The 17,133-nt window shown below is 39.6% G+C and overlaps 1 protein-coding gene across 4 annotated transcripts in view; it reads left to right on the top strand.

The window, feature by feature from the left end:
* NAA35 (N-alpha-acetyltransferase 35, NatC auxiliary subunit) overlaps positions 1–17,133 on the top strand; it is a 39,818-nt gene that overhangs the window by 8,360 nt on the left and 14,325 nt on the right. For all 4 annotated transcript variants that reach the window (XM_059724827.1, XM_006265665.4, XM_019478046.2 and 1 more), the window contains 11 exons: positions 821–988; positions 2,380–2,446; positions 3,430–3,473; positions 5,224–5,274; positions 5,777–5,860; positions 7,216–7,330; positions 8,188–8,366; positions 10,938–10,997; positions 13,824–13,930; positions 14,377–14,443; positions 15,065–15,163. In XM_059724827.1, the coding sequence (XP_059580810.1) occupies positions 821–988; positions 2,380–2,446; positions 3,430–3,473; positions 5,224–5,274; positions 5,777–5,860; positions 7,216–7,330; positions 8,188–8,366; positions 10,938–10,997; positions 13,824–13,930; positions 14,377–14,443; positions 15,065–15,163 (1,041 nt within the window). The remainder of the gene's footprint in view (positions 1–820; positions 989–2,379; positions 2,447–3,429; positions 3,474–5,223; positions 5,275–5,776; positions 5,861–7,215; positions 7,331–8,187; positions 8,367–10,937; positions 10,998–13,823; positions 13,931–14,376; positions 14,444–15,064; positions 15,164–17,133) is intronic.

Below are 17,133 nucleotides of genomic sequence, written 5' to 3' on the forward strand. Positions count from 1 at the left end.
TTCCAGTTTAATCTCCATTTGCTCAAATCCTGTGTGTTAAAATTGATTGGTTATTTCCTATATGCTTCACTTACCCTTACTTTTTTTTCATTACATAAAATATGTCTGCTTTATATTAATTTATCATGAACAATTAGAAAATATTCTATGTCTTATTTGAAATAAGCATGTATATTCTTTGGGCTATATAAGAACATCTCAGGTAGAATATGTTGGTCCAGTTTTATGAATAAGAAGTTTTACCTGGTGGCTGGTACATGTACCTTTAATACATTTTATTTCATTTTGAATACTGAATTTTTTAAAGATATTGTATACGAGAGGGCAGGCTAAATTAGTGAAGTTTTCTCTCTTATTAACATCAATTTCATGCTATTAAAAAGCAGAAGATCATGGAAGAAATGTAAGGTTAGAGTTAAATAGTAGAACGCTAATGATATATTCTAAATACAAATTTTGAGTGACTCCTGGTTTACACCTTGGAGAAAAACATGAAATATTTAAAAGCAGATCTAGTTATCTTGCATCTCCTTCTGCCCCAATGTTCAGAACTCTTAGGAAGGCAGCATTATAGAGAAAATCCATTCAGCTCCTTAGTAAACTAGTATTTCATGCTATAGGGATCTTCTCTCATCAGACAATGAGAGAGGTTGATCTATGCCAGAAATTCTCATCCATGCCCCTCCCCCCTTGATTTTTCCTTCTTTTGAAAGATTGTCACAGTTATGGACCTCGCAGGGTAAGACTGAAAGGGAATGGGAATATAAAAACAAGGACATCTCCTCTCAAAATTAAGTATCTAATGTTGATTGCTTTCTAGATAACATGGTTAGAAGGACATTCTTTGGCACAGACGGTGTTCACTTGCCTTTACATTCATAATCCAGACTTCATAGAAGACCCTGCCATGAAGGCTTTTGCTTTAGGAATCCTAAAAATCTGTGATATTGCTAGAGAAAAAGTGAACAAAGCAGCAGTTTTTGAAGAGGTATGTTTCAGAATTAACTATAATTACATGCAACGTGCCATCCTTAATTATGGTGCTTAGCTGAAGCAAAATAAATTGTCTTGTAGAGAGGATGATTACTATTTTGCTGGAAAATATTCTCAGGGATTGGCTACTTCCTTGAGCGTACTGTCATCGGTCACCTATTTTTTCTTTAAAATACTGTTTTCTTGAATGGAGGTCTTATTTTATCTTTCTTTCATACAAATAAATCAATTTGCAATTAAATAAATAAGCAATTAAATACTTTAATTTGAAAAACAATGTCTAGCTAAATAGAAAAGTTGGGGTAAATCACTCAAGGAGCATTAATGTAAAAATGAATACACATTTTATTACTTGCTGCATGTTACCAGGTGTACTTGTTCACCAGATATTTGTTACCTTTGAATTTTTTTAACTGACCAAAAGGCAGTAGTCTGAATGTGGCTCTCCTCCCTCCGCCCCACCTCTTTCCTTTCTTGAGTCTCCCTCTACTACTGAACTAAAGGTCAGAAGATCTTGGGCAAGTCATGTCACCTCTCAATGACTCCATTTTCCTATATGGAAATAGATTTTAAAATATTTCCCTTTATAAAGTGCTTTGAGATCTATGGATAGGTTGGCTAGGAAATGCTGTATAACAGGGGTGTCAAACATACAGCCTGAGGGCTCGGGCCAGCACAAAATGGTGCTCTATATGGTCCACTGGGCTATTAGAGGTTGGGACACAGCCAGGGAGGAATAGCCTGCCATAGAATCTGGGGCTTTTGGGGCCTGGTGGATATGACAGTTGATGGCAGGAGGGCTGTCAAGGGTTGATACAGCCTAGGTTGCCCTCCAGCTGCTTTGCCTGTGGCCAGTGCTGCAGCCCTACCTCATCTGCTGGCCCCATCTCTGCATGCACCTTGCTAGAGCTGCCGTTGCAGCCCAGTGCATGCAGTGGTGGGGATGGTGGTGGCAGCTTGCTCCATGGGGGCATTTGGGAATTGGAAATGTACAGTGTGTGTCATCCAGATCTTTGCTGCCACCATGTGCCCTAGTTTGGAGCAGGAGTTGGTACCAGTGCTTCCTGGCCTAGGCTGGAACCACCCCATGCTCTGGGTGGAGTCCAGCCCCTAAGGAGCCCTGCAGGGTGGACCCAGTCCAGGGTAAAGGGAAGTTTGACACCCCTTCTGTATGAATTGCAATACTACTAAAAATTATGTTGTTTTTTAGGAATATGTACAGGAAATAGTAAACTACTCCCCTTGGTGCTGTTTTTGGTGATCACATATAAAACTGTAACTTCCACTGTGTATTGCATAGAAATTTAAAAATAACTTTAACTATCACTGTTGTATTTCATAAATATGCGTTGATTTAAAATTTTAATTTTTTTTCTTTTGTGTTAGGAAGATTTTCAATCAATGACTTACGGGTTTAAAATGGCTAACAGCGTGACAGATCTTCGAGTAACAGGTAAAACTTAGACCTTCTTCAAAGTAATTTATTAACTTTTTACATTTGCAGCCCAGTGATACATTTTTAAAATTGGATACATTTTTTTTAACCATTTTTTGGAAGAAAATGAATTCCCAACACGTTACAATCAGAAATTTGGAGCGTGCAATTCTGGGAACAAGGTATAACATTCCTTAGAACCCAATCACACAATTGCCTTAATGTCTGCCAGCAGCCATAGAGACACTCAAAGGTTGAAGTCTTCAGATGCAGACCATTTTAAATCTACTCTATTGCGTAGTTATGTTGTTCCTTTCCTGTGTCCTTGTGGCAAGATATTTACCAGAATTTTGTGGATTCATTGGAATCTGACAGGGCTGCACTGTAAGCGCTTCTGCTACAGCCTCTAACCCTTGACCTTTGGGCCTCCAGCCACTCCTCCCCAGCACTTGCACAGAGCTGTGGCATAATTATTTTTTTTCTATATCACAAACCTGTAAATATGCATTATTCCCAATCTTTTCATTATCTAACAGACAGGCTATCTAGCTTTAGGTCTACTTCATAAAAAGCTCATAATCTCACATAGTAGATATGTATCTTTTCCATTTTGCAGTTTGTATTTCTGTAGTACCATTTGCTTTCAATGAATTTTCTATAATGTGATCCAGAAATAAAAGATTTGGATGGAGAGAGGGGATAGCTGGAGAGAGGGCTCCTCTTAATAGCTTGAGGTAGAAAATAAGTAAGTACAGATTTATCAATGTTTTATTAGCCAGAGATCAGTACAAAGGCTGAAGCACTCTCCCCACCTCCATAGCTAAGGATAGACTTCTCATCAGAAAGCTGACAGTGCTCCTCACTATCTTTTGTGTTGGTCTTTGACTAATAAGTGTGTACCTGTTATGGATTTAAATGTCCACTCTCCCTGTATGTTGTGTATTTGTCTCTGAATTTTATAGGAATCTTTACCATCTTTAAAACATACAAATCTTTTCTAGGTATGCTAAAAGATGTTGAAGATGACATGCAAAGAAGAGTCAAGGTAGTGTTCTTTTTAGATAAACTATGTAAAAACAGTAAAAATGTTTAGGAAATATAACTCTTCTTTCAGTTAGTAACATGCTCTGGAGCAAGACTGGATTTTTTTAAAGGCTGTCTTTACTGTGATTAACCATGTTACTGTATTTACTTGAATATAAGATGAGGTTGTTTTCCCCAATCAATGGCGGGGGGAGTCCCTTTTATTCATTAGCCTACAAGAAACCCTCATTAAATACACTGTCAGTCACTAAACTTCTGCCAAAAGCAGTGTGCACACAGTAATGGAAACCAACTATTAAGTTGATTTAAATGCAGCCAACACTGAGCCTGACAATAAAACAAATGGCCTAAATGGGACGTGCATGCTGCTGGGAATTTACAATGATTCGTTAGTGCAGCCCATCTGAATAAGACCTATGATGGTGCAAATTGCTCTCAGTCCCCCTCAGCGCCAATTCTTTTTCAAGTCATGATGAGCCACTACACTGAATTCACTTCCACAGTTGAGCTACACCTTTCTTTCCCATTTCCAGTGATTCCTGTGTCTTCACCATCCTTAAATGCCTGGCAAACATCCCCAAATGGGGCCTCAAACAGTATACCAGAATCGCTCCATCACCACCCCCCCTCGCCCTCTCCCTCCATTGCATATGGTTAGCAGGGCCCCACCCTCCATGAGGTGGAGCCTATACCTCATCTGCATATATATTTTTGGAGGATCTCAGGACTTGAGACAAGAACACCTGGTTCCAGTCGTGAGTGGGGGGCTAATTAGCATATGGATCGGGTATACTGAGCAGTGCTCAGGTGTGGAGTCACCATGGCTTGAAATGCTTCAGTCTCTGCTAGAGCCCAGCCTAATGAACTGTATAGTAAATCATGAACTTTTTGGCTTTGAACTAATGTCATGCATAGTTTGTACTGTATACAAGTAGGTACAGAAATGCTATGTAAAAGTGTTTTTATGGAGTACCTGTGCTAAAACTTTGCAGCAGTTTCAAAAAAGATAAACTACATCAATTCTGGATGATTTAAGTCTATGGGTACCTATTTTAATTTCCCTATATACAAGTTACTACAGCTGTGTTTATTTCTAGGTCATTCAAATTTTCTTCTCATTTCCATGTACTTAGAGAGCAGGGTCTGACAGTAAGGAAGGGGGGAAGGGACTGCGGGGGAAAGAAGTTGGCAAGGGCAAGGGAACTATTTGTCCCTCCAGATTTATTTTCCCTGCTGTAGCAGTGGGAGGGGGACAAATGCGAGATGAACCTCCAATAATTAGATTTTATATCTAGAAAAGTATAACATTTATTCATTTTCCATATATAGAATCTAGTTATTGGGTGGGTCATCTTGTATTTGAGTAAATGTGGTATTAATTCAGAAAAGATGTATAGTTCTTAGAAGGAATAGATGAGATAAAAAGGGGTCAGAGGGAAGGTCTGGAGGCACTAGACTGGGATTAATTAAATCTGGTTTTAATTCCTGGTTTAGATATAAACTTACTTTAAGCAAATCACTCATTCTTATATATCTGTAAAAGGGGAGGCACTTCCCTGCTTCATAAGATGGGGTTGTTGGAGAAGAATTGGTTAGTGGGTAGTTCAAGTGCCTTTGCAAACAGGTAAGGTTTTTAACAATATCTAATTTCAGAAATAGTTTATCAAAATTTTAAGATTTTGCTTCTCTCCTTTTTCTAAACAGCTTTCCTTTTGAAATTTATTAGTATGTTCTAACTCCTTCACTTCTAGAGTACTCGAAGTCGACAAGGAGAAGAAAGAGATCCAGAAGTTGAGCTTGAAGTAATGGACCTTTTACAATTGTTTATTTTGTAAAACTTACAAGTAGTTCATTGTACCTAGATGAATCCTTCTAATACCTAATTTCTAGGATGCACCTTACAATTGGAAAACATTATTTAATATGATCTTCAAACGAATAGAAGAGAATTTACTTTGCTGCAGTAGTTGTGCAGTTATTACATTCATCACAGTTCTTTTAAGTTTAGATAGCACTCACCTAAGAGGTTGCTAGACGATAACTTCCTTGTCTTGCACAAATGATCTATTTATTTTCTGTCCTGTATTGAAAGGAAATTGAGGTTCATGGTCCCATAAAATCAGCAGTTAAGTCTGTTTGCAAATTTAGGTAGCTGACTTTCCCTCAGAACCAAATCCATACTCTGTACTGGAAGTAGCAGAGTTTTGCAATAGTTTATAAAAGCTTGTTCTGACAACATTTGGTATTTGTTTTTCTTGAAGACGTGATACTTATTAATTTTTAGAACTTTTTATTTTGTTGTAGCATCAGCAGTGCTTAGCAGTATTCAGCCGAGTGAAGTTTACCCGAGTGTTGTTGACTGTTCTCATAGCATTTACGAAAAAAGAGGTACAAATACTTTATATTTCTGCCCTTACTCTGTGACCTTATGCAATGTCTTTTTTTGATTTCCTAAGGCAAAACTGTTGTCCTGGAGACTTCTACTTCAGTAGTTCACCATCAACTTAAACACATGGGTGAGCCCTCAAAAGTAGCGGCCCTTTCTTCTCTTAGCACCAATATGTTGCTACCTTTAGTTCTTAAGAAATTAGAAGGATGGCCTGTACCTGACTTCATTAGGGATTTATGTAGAAATATGGTATCATTTATGTAATGTCAAAGAAGAAATTACTAGGGAGTTTGAAGTAGATGGAACTTGAAACCTGGCTTCCCTGAGGTTAAGAGATCTGGGCTGTCATTAATTGATGGCCAACAGTTTTGTTTTTTCCTCCAAAGGGAAATTATCATGGTTTTTGCCTCTTTATGATTCTGATCTTTTATCAGGCCTTTGATAGTTGGAAGAGGAAGATGTGAAGGCTGTGAACAATCCTCCAAATCTTTTGAGTTAGAAAACTGTGGGGCTTCTTTCGGAGTTTGGGTGAAAATTGACACCTTACAGGTAGAATCATGGTGGCCTAGATGAGGCCCTGAATTGTTTCCATTTCCCCTGCAGATTTGTAGTTCTTTAATACACTGGTTTGGTAACTGGCTTTTGCATATTACACTGGTATTGATGTGTATTTACTTGGAGGAAATGCATCATGAACAGTGTAAAAGGATGTTGCGTTAAATGAAAGTCAGTATTTTAATAAAAATTAATCATGAAGAGAGCACTTAGAAGGAAATGCTACTAGTATAAATAGTTTTAGGTCTTATGTCATAGCGGTAAGGTAAGTGAACATGAATCTCTTTAACAACCAAACCTACCTCAGGACTACTGAAGGTGGGGGATGCTCACAGTTCTACATCTTTTATATTCACCTACACAGTCAAAATTTTCTTATTGTAGCATTGTAAGTTGTTTTTTGTTTTGTTTTGGGGTGGGGGCGGGGTTAGTTAAGACTGGATTTGGATACATAAAGATTTGGTATTTTCTAGTGGGGGGACAGTAGTTTTTTAGAATACTTTTTTTGGATTGTAGCTCTTAATCTAACAGCATTTAAAGAGAAGTTACAGATTATGTTTTTAAAGTGTATTATCGGTGAAGTGTCACTGATACTATTAAGGATTATATAGCTGTCATACAATGGAAACTGCAGAAATGGGAAAACATATACTGTGTAATCTAACATTTTGTAAAAAATAAATAAATCCCATAGTCCTAGTTCCTAATTTTCCCGAGAGAATTTTGGTTGAAGGATTTGCGTCATTAACCTTGGGTCATAGAACGCGTGAAAAAATATTTTTTATGTTATATTTTTCAGACAAGTGCAGTTGCAGAAGCCCAGAAACTAATGACTCAGGCAGCTGACCTGCTTTCTGCCATCCATAATTCATTACATCATGGTATACAGGCTCAGAATGACACAACCAAAGGAGGTAACTTTCACTTTTTTTTTTTTTCCCCCTCTGGTCTAGAATGTGTTCCTTTGGGAAATGTTTAGTCCCTAAACCGCTTAAAAGGCTGGTCATGTACTTTAAACATTTAGTGTTGCCTCTCTGTGTAGCTGTCATATTAGTCTGAATAGTTTTATCTTGATTTTTATTTTTGGAAAACTTACTATTCTTGAAAGCTATGCCATCACTGGTTAGAATCAGACATGCTGCATTATCTAAAAGCTGAGTTGACTGCTTACAGGGCTCTGTAAGTGCTGAAATAATTTCAGGCAATGGATAAACATAACTTCTGTTGGGGTCTTTAGAGAAGGCTACCTGTATCTTTCTCAGAACGATGGGTGGATATAAGGCAGTTTCTGTAAAGTGACTGGCTAAATACTTGGAAAAATATGTTTGATGCTGTTGGATTTGTTGCACTCCTTTGGGGTGTCATGTGTAAAGAATATAGGTGTTCTTTACAATTTTTAATAATTACATTTAATTGTTAAAATGCTGCCATTTTAAAAAGTAGTACAGTATTTTTATGCCTTTTTCATAGTTTGGCTTAATTTGGTGCTTCAAATACAAATTTAAGTCATACTTGTCAATAGATAGAAGGAGAAGAAAATTAAGAAATAGGTTCAACATTTCACTAAACAAAAATCTTTGCTATTCCTTATAGGAAAAACAAATCTTATTTAAGTTTACATATACATTCTTTTTTGACCTGCACAATATATGAGATACCTTTTTGGCAAGTTGCTTAGTTTACTCAGAAGCTTAACTATTTTCAGAAAATCCAACTTGGATAATTTTCTTTTGTGGTCTTTCTGTTTGTTTGTTCTGTTTTCTTTTTAAAGATCATCCTATTATGATGGGTTTTGAACCCCTTGTTAACCAGAGGTTGCTCCCTCCAACTTTCCCTCGATATGCAAAAATAATCAAAAGGGATGAAATGGTCAACTATTTTTCTAAACTTATAGACCGAATAAAAACTGTATGTGAAGTAGTCAACTTAACTAATTTGCACTGTATTCTGGTAAGTACAAACAACATTTGTATTAAAAAATGACAGAGTACATTCTTGTTAAATGTGGCTCTTAAAAATAATTATTTCATGTATGAGATGTATAGTTTAATAGCAACAATGTAAGTCATATATATAAACTTTGTTTCATCTTACCCTCTTTGCTCCCCTCTGCATGAGCAGGTACAGGCGTGATTGGATCTAATGTGTGATCCATGCAATTGCAAATCCTACCATGCCATACATGCACACACATTAGAACCAATCACGCCTTATTGCCGGTGTAGGGGGAGCTTGGTCCTGGGTTCCCCCTGCGTCTGCAAGAGGCAGGCACCCACAGCTGTGAGCCCACTTGGATGTGGCTGAAACCCCACAGCTACAGAGGCCACGTGCAGCCAGGACCAAGAGTTCTTACAGCGTACAGGCCTCTGGGTCCCAGCTGTGTATCACGTGAGCTGAGGAACCTGTGAGCTGTGAGGTCTCCTGAGTCCTGGCTCCAGATGAGGCACAGCTGGGAGCCAGAGCCCCATCAGCTGTGAGACTCGGTCCTAGCTACAGAAAAGATACAGCCAGAACCAAGAGCCCTGTGTAAGCCCACGGTGGGTCTCGTGGACCTCCAAGCCTTAGGGATCAGACAGCCACAATCCCCAGAGCTCAGAGGTTGCACCCCTGTGGCTGGGAGCCCTGTCAGCTGACGGAGTTCACAGCTGCAGGGGATACCCTTCTGTACATGAAAATTAAATTTGATAGCAACCAGCTATTAAGTTAGTACACATTTTTAATGTCTAATTTTATAGCTGGTTGGAGTTTTTTATCATGTGATGGCTACTGTGTGCATGTGGCTGGTCTCAGGGTAATTGCACAATTAGTCATTTAATTGCACACTACTTGTAATGCGTAGAGGGAGCCTTTGTTTATAATTAGGGGTCTACCAAACTCGAGGAGGCGGCTGCCTGATTTTGCAAGGAGATTCCGAGGCCAGCTGCCATTTTTGTGGGGTGAGTGCAGCTGGACCCACCCCCCCATGCCTCTGACTGAGGGGCCTCATCACTCCCTGCAGATTGCCACATGGCCCAAAACTGTAACTTAATTACCCTAATTAATCCATGTGTTATTAAGCATGGGTTAATGGTTTCCCAGGGCTTATTCAGGGTAATTAAGTCACAGTTTCAGGCTATCCCCAAATGGCAGCTCAGTGCAAAAAAAAAAGGAAAAAGAAAAAAAACACTTTACCGGCAAGCAGAGACGCCCTGCAGTCTTGGAGCACGTGGGGAGGATGGGGACTCTCAGACTGCCTACAAGCATTTGCTGTGGTGAACTCAGTGAAGTTATGAGGGGCTGGCAGTTCACAGGTCATGCCTGACTAGCTGCCTTCCTCCCCTTTCCACCCTCCCCAGGTAGTGACAGCCTCTTGCCCTGTGACAGGTTTTATTCAATGATGTGCTACAAGTTCACCATAGTGAACACTCTGTATGTGGTCTGTGACACCGGGGCGGGGCTGCTTGCCCCGCTTGCTGCAGAAACAGCCCCGCCCCACCCTTTTTTTTTTTTTGCAGCGAGCCCACTGAAAGTGTGGAGCCTACCCTTTTTCACAGAGCCTGCCCGAAATCGTGGTTTCTGCGAAAATTGTACAATCGCGATTTCAATAGGTCCCTATTTATAGAATCCTCTTTGAAGCTTGAAATTGCACCTCTTCCCTGCTACTTAGCGTTGTTCCTTTGGGCAAACAGATTCAGATTTGTTTTTTCTCACTTCCATCATCCTGCCTTCCATGCCTTGATAGAATCATAATTGCATGTGGAATGTTGAAGTACAGTAGGATTAAATTATAACTAGTGTTCTTCTTATTAAATGGGGAGCTGCATCTACAAAATATAGTCCTTCCAATGTTAAAGAAAATACTAATTTTTCTTTTATTTTTTCCTGACTTGTAGGAATGAACATTCCTCCACACAATATTATGGCCTTGAATCATAACCTCCCCCCCCCCCCCCCCCCCCCCCAAAAAAAAAAAACCTGTCATCACATGCTTAATTATGTTATTCCCTGAATACTGATAAACTTAAAGTTAAGGATATACTTGAGGTTTTTCCTCAATAATGAATGCTTGCCTGAATTTGAACATAGTGCTTTTAAATTAATTTGGTCTACATTTTTTTTTATAACCATTCTTTGACACCTAATAGGCACAGAGCAAAGTTCTAAGAAAAGAAGATAGATCTTAATATTGAAAATAACTCGTATTGGACATAAGTCTGTAATGGTAATAAAATCTTAGCTTGGATGAAATGTGTAACATCAACTGTACTCTAATCGTGCTGTTTACCCAATTGTAGTTTTAGGTCACCTTAATAGTTTAACAGCATACTTTGTAAATGTTATCGTAATGTAGGTAGTTGCATCTGGAGAAGGGAATTTAATATTAAGAATAACAGTATTTGTGATTTGCAAGCACGCTATAATATTTCAGAAGCATAACATTTTAGCTTGGTTTTTAAATTACACGTTATTTCTGTTACAACCAGTCATGATATATTTTACACGGGTGTATTAATTTCTCTTTCTGTCTTAAATGTAAATTAGGATTTTTTCTGTGAATTTAGTGAGCAGTCACCTTGTGTTCTTTCAAGATCTCTACTACAGGCAAGTCCTAATTTATAATGTCTCCATGTAACATTTGCAGATTAAATATTCAAACTTTCCCTAAGAATGTACATTGTTCTTTTATTTTTAATTATAACTAATAATGCAACATCAGTACTTTTGAAACGAAAGCAAACTCTTCTGTAGCTGTGGATATAGGAAATATACTTATTTTGAATTATTTAAAATTAATGTAATTAGGAAATAATTGTATTGTATATATTTGGTGTATAATCTGCAGGATTAAATGCACTCTTCTTTCATAAAGGCAGTAGCGCACAGACATTATTGAATGCCTCTCCATGTGCACCTCCTCCGAGAAGCTGCTATATATATAAAGCATCAGGGGACCTTTTAATTAGCATGGAGTCTGATAAATTTCAGACACAGCATAAATTGCTACATTACAAACTAAAACTTGGAATAAAACTGAAGACACATAGATTTTTACACTTCCATTCATCCTGAAAGTTATAGTATAAGGCTCTTTAATCCAAAGACTTTGATTTAACCAGTTGAATGCAGGTACTAGAACTTCATCTCTTTGAGTTTGTGGAGAGTTGATAGAAAATAGCTATGTGGAAGAGGTGTGTACGGACATATTTCAAAATTTTATTTTAATTTTCTAACAATTTTTTTCTTTGCTTTTCCCTGAAAAACTAAAAGCATTCGTATTTCAAAAAAATGTTTTAATATATTTTTATCCAAATTAGATAGTTGTAAAATATTTGCCACAACTTTTCAATTTGGGAGCTTTCATGAAAAAAAACCTGGAAGCTTTTGACCCAAATTAAATTTTCATCCAAAAAAAAAGAAAAACTTGCATTATGGTGAATAAACTAAGGCATGTGGGTTTGGGAGACGCATTCAAAATGTCAATATCAGGCTGGGGGACAAAGACAAGGAAAGCTCACCTTACTGTAGCACTAACCCATCCTCTTGCAATATTGCTCTTTAGTTAATTAGTATTTAAAGTAGAGCTGTCAATTGCCATTAATGTGTTAATTGGTTCTTGTGTTAATTTTTATAACTTGTTAATTATGCACACATTTTTGGAGCCCATGCCCGGGCTCCACTGCCATCTCCACTGCCTCCAGGCTGCCCAGGAGGGTAGTATTGGCAATGCAGAGGACTGCAGAGCAGCCCAGGTGCAGGCTCCAGGCTGCTGCAGTAGGAAGGTGGGGGCATGGAGGGCATGAACACAGACAGACACACATGAGCAGCCACAATATGCACTTGACCAAGAATGCAGCCCGGCAGTATGTAGAGCAGCACCCAGCAGGTAAGTCTGTGGAGGGGAAGGGGCAGAGGCTGGGCAGATCGTAGCCCCTGTGGTGGCCCCACAGCAGGCAGCCCACCTGCACCCTGCACACACATCTGGGGGGCACATGCCTCTCCCAGGGGCGTGCACAGTGGCCAGGAGCCTGGACGAGCCTCCCATGGTTCCATTTCATGACCCGGACCGGCCCTAGGGCCCATTCACCCCAGCCCCTGCCCCACTTCCCACCTCGCCATGGGAGCCTCGATCTGCCCCTTCCCTTCCACAGACTTACCTGCTGGACGCTGACACATTAAGGGGCTGAATTCCTGTAGGGTTACCATATTTCCAGTTTCAAAAAAGAGGACACCGGGGGGGGGGGCAGTGATATGCCCATGCCCTGCCCCTCAATGTCAAGCCACAGCCCCCTGCCCCAACCCTGCTGGTGCCCCTTCTTCCAGATCCATAGTACCCCACATCCTGCCAAGGCATTTGGGGACCCCCCTCCCCAGGCTCCAAACACCACACACGCACCCCACATCCACCCCCAACCATACACAGTACCTGCATAATTTTCAATTTCTAGCTGTATAATTAAAAAAGTTAGTCACAATTAATTGTAATTTTAATCACGCAGCTAATCGTGATCAATTTTTTTAATCACTTGACAGCCCTAATTTTAAACAAGGTTTGTGTTACCGTGTGATACACCATGCAACCAAGCTTCATAATTAGGAGAGTAGCTGAGAATGAGGCAAGACATCTCTGAAAGATGCCAAAGCAAACATGAGCAGCTAAGAAGATATGCAAGAAGAAGAACCCAACTTGCAAAGCTTTTAACCTGCATCAAAGCAGAACTCCTCAATTCCTCTAAACCCCATTAAACTTAACTGTTAAGATAGTTCACATTAACTGAGATTCTGTCCCATAATTGTATTTTAGGGCAGGTAGGTTCCCCAGCTATAAAGCTCTTAATATGCCTACTGGTTTTATGCATCTCCTATGCATTTTATGAATGCTGGTAAGAAAGAACTCGGTGCCCAGAGGGGGAAGTGGACCTGGGGTTAGATATTGGTAAGGAGGCGGAAGAAGAGTAGCCAATAAGAGGTAGATTCCAGAGAAGTTTCTTTTCTGGACCTCTTGTCTTTGCCTGCATTTTCTCTTATCCTGAAGCACTGCTTACCCTCTTCTGCCTTTTCCCAAAATAACTTGGTTAGTCAGTCATCTGACATAAACTGGAATGTATGGCAATCCTAAAAAAAACACAGGACTACTGTGTTACTTGTAAACAGTTTAATTTGGTTGCATGCCAGGTCTCCTTGATTATTAGCAATTCTCAGTGTCTGTGCTGCACCAGAGGCAAAGAATTCCAATATTTCCTATTTTCAGTGTCTCACTTTAAATGTACCATTGTATAATTTCATTTTTGTCTAATGATATATCAAGTTCCTGGAATGATATAACCACTGTAAGAGGGTCCTGTTGTTAACCTGTAAAGTAAATACTTTATTTAGAAGTATGTTTCTAAAAAACGACTGAACTGAAAAAATCTTTTCCTTTCCTTTCAGACGACGTTCCTTGTGGATAACAAGAAAGTGTTTGGGACGCATCTCATGCAAGATATGGTGAAAGATGCATTAAGATCTTTTGTCAGTCCTCCAGTACTTTCTCCTAAGTAAGTAGGGCTGTCTGAGTTCTGTGAACATCTTCATACCATTCTGTTAAAAATAAGAAACAAGTTCAGTCATATGCATCTGGTTGTATGTTTTTCTCTAAGTAGAGAATGTAGTAGTCCTTGTGTATGAAGAAGTCAAATAAAATATTAGTGGTTGCCCCTGTGCCCAGGTTTGTCCATAAATTATGTCCCCAATAGACAGATGGTACTCCAGCTCTTTTGTTCCTTGAGCTGCTTTGTAAAAGCGGCCACTAATGGGTATCTTGTCTTTCAAAATATGGTTGCTATTGTTCTGACCTACCTGGAAAGGCTAGCACTGCTAGCCTTCTTGTCTTTTTCATTCTTTCCCCTCCCCCCCACTTCTTTCCAGTACCCTTCTTTCTCAATTGAATAATAGTATCCAACTTAATGCAGCCTTATGTACTCTTCTGGATATTTCCTTACAGATGCTGCCTATATAATAACCACCAGGCAAAGGACTACATTGATTCCTTTGTAACTCACTGTGTACGGGTAAGTGTTTAGCTATTTTACAAAGGACATTAATTCATGTTCAGCAACTGCCATAACTCCAGTATTGTACATTAATAAATTGCAGCACTCAGATTTTTATATGGAAAAGTAGTTTTATGTAGCAAAACAAATACATACTGAAGTTTGTTTTGTTTTTGATTTCTTAAACCTTTCCATCCTCTGCAAAATGGATACAAGTTACTGAAAGGTAAGCTAGGTTGTTAACATACAGAACAGCAGGTACCTTGCAAGCAACTGTCTGTTTGCATGCTCCTGCTCTATGGTATATCCACAGTAGTTTACTCTTCACCGGGGGTGGGGTAACCTGCCACAGTATCATGGCAAGGTAAGATGTGAATTCAGTCAGTTTCTTCAGCGTAACTGGTGGGCTGGTATGTTCATGCCCTAGCTTATTTTATGGTAACTTGTTTGTGCCCATACCCTTAATGTACTAAACAGAGCACAGTGTTAACATTTAAGAAAACAGATGCAGGCATGCGAAAATAACAGTTCTTTCATGCATTCTACTCTGCTTGGATGCTTTCTCGCAGTATGAAAATAATAATACATTATATGGAAAAATGTTATGTTTAATATTTGTCAGTGTTTGTACTCTTGCAGCCATTCTGTAGTCTGATTCAAATCCATGGACACAACCGAGCACGCCAACGAGATAAGCTGGGTCATATTCTTGAGGAATTTGCCACGCTGCAGGATGAGGTAATATCTGAGTAAGGAGGCCATCAGGCTTCAGCCTCCATATGTGTTGTTTCCATAGTAGAACATTAATGTTAGATGTCATGTAAATTAATGAAGATATTATTCCTGGGTTTCTCACGTACCATAAGCCTTTAATGCTTGTTACTAAACATTAAACTAGACATCTTTTTGTTCGCTGCACTTGTTTTCTAGCAGTTGGTCTATGAGACTTCAACAGCTGGCTGGAGAAGTGTGGTTCAGAATAACTTTAAATCTGGACTGTATCTGTCTAAAATGAAGAAGTGAATTAAATAACACCAAACATCCATATTCTGTTAGCTTCAAGTTGTGTCCTCTTAAAATTCTGTCCAGACCTCTTACTCCTTTTTGATCAGGAAATCTCTTGCCATTTGTTAAAGTTTGAACAAATACTTTTTGAGATTCCCTTATATGATAACAAAGAATTTCACAGAGTAATTTCTGTCTATAGGGAAAAAAATGACAACATACAAGCTGTTGTAAGTTCTGTGTAGCTGTAATATTTATATTGTAGTTGTTGATGACTAATACATTTATGTATTAAAAAACCCTAAAACTTTTAATAAAATTAAATCATCTGTCAGTAAGCACAGCAATTCAGTACAAAAAGATGATGGTCTACTGAATGCATCTTCATGCAGTGAGTAATAGTGCTATTTAACCAGATTTACTGTAAAAGTTGTTTCTGTGGAAATTGATTTAGGGTAAGGTTCACAAAGAAGCCCAAGTGCAATGATGTTGTGTGCTTCTGCCTGGATTCAACAATAGACTATACAGACCTGATTTAAATGTCTTAAGTTCCTTATGCTTTAAATGGAGAAACTTAAGACACTATAAGAAGATACAGTATTGTAATGATGAGAGGAAGGGATGCTTAAGCTGGCCAACAGAATTCAAAAAGGGGCAGATTTGTCTTGAATCCTGAGTCTCTCCCCGACTTAAGTGGTAGTTAGGCATCTCCCTGTAGTCCTTGCTTAAGTGAATGTGTGAGTCTGGGATTTGCGACCTGAAACCCACACCTAGATTCAGGCACAGAAGTCATTAGCTCCTTTTGTGGGGATAACTGATTGGCTTACCTGTGGTTTCTGTTTTTGCAAAATATTCTAGCGGTGAGTGCAGTTCCTCAAGTGGGAGACCTGTTTCCTCTTTCACTTTGAGAACGCATAGAACTGAGGTCTTTCACTTGTTGGGCACATGATCTCATTGCTTGGTTAGTATGCAAAAGCTGGACACCACTATCACTTCCTTTTTCAGTGAACTTGATGCTGCCAGTTGCCATTAGACTTAGTCAACATGCCTAATGGATTGGGCCTATTGGAGGACTTTGGTTCAGACATGCCTAGTTTGTCATGCTCCAAGGGCTTTTGATAAGGTGTATGGGTCTAGACTTAGACTACCCAGCTCAGCCAAGATGTCAGTGCTTTTCTACACATACATTTTTGGGTATATGAGTTGGTTTTCACCAGGAAACTTAAGAGCTCCCAGACACCTACATTGGTTCAGCAGGGTTTTTGTGAATTTCTTTCATAGATGGAGGTTCCTACATTTTCCGTAACTGATCAAATTTATATTTAGAATGTTGTCAGAGGTTTACCATATTTTCACGCATATATCCCGCGGGGTATACGCGATTTTACAAAAAAAATGGATGGGTGCGGGCTATCTACAGACGTTTTTTCTGTGGGGGCTGGGGCGGGCTGCTCCACCTCCCTGTTGGGCCCAGGCAGGCCGGGCTACGCCGCTGCTGCCACTGTCGCCAGGTCCGGGGCAGGCTGCGCCATTTTCCCACGGGCCCGGGCAGGCCAGGCTGCACCGCTGCTGCTGCTGTCGCCAAGGCAGGCTGCACCGCCTCCCTGCTGGGCTCAGGCAGGCTGGGCTGTGCTGCTGCCAGGGCCAGGGTGGGCCGGGCTGTGCAGCCACCATGGGGGCTGGGGTGGGCTGTGCCGCCTCCC

This window comes from Alligator mississippiensis, chromosome 3 (genome assembly GCF_030867095.1).
Source record: "Alligator mississippiensis isolate rAllMis1 chromosome 3, rAllMis1, whole genome shotgun sequence".
NCBI lineage: Eukaryota > Metazoa > Chordata > Crocodylia > Alligatoridae > Alligator > Alligator mississippiensis.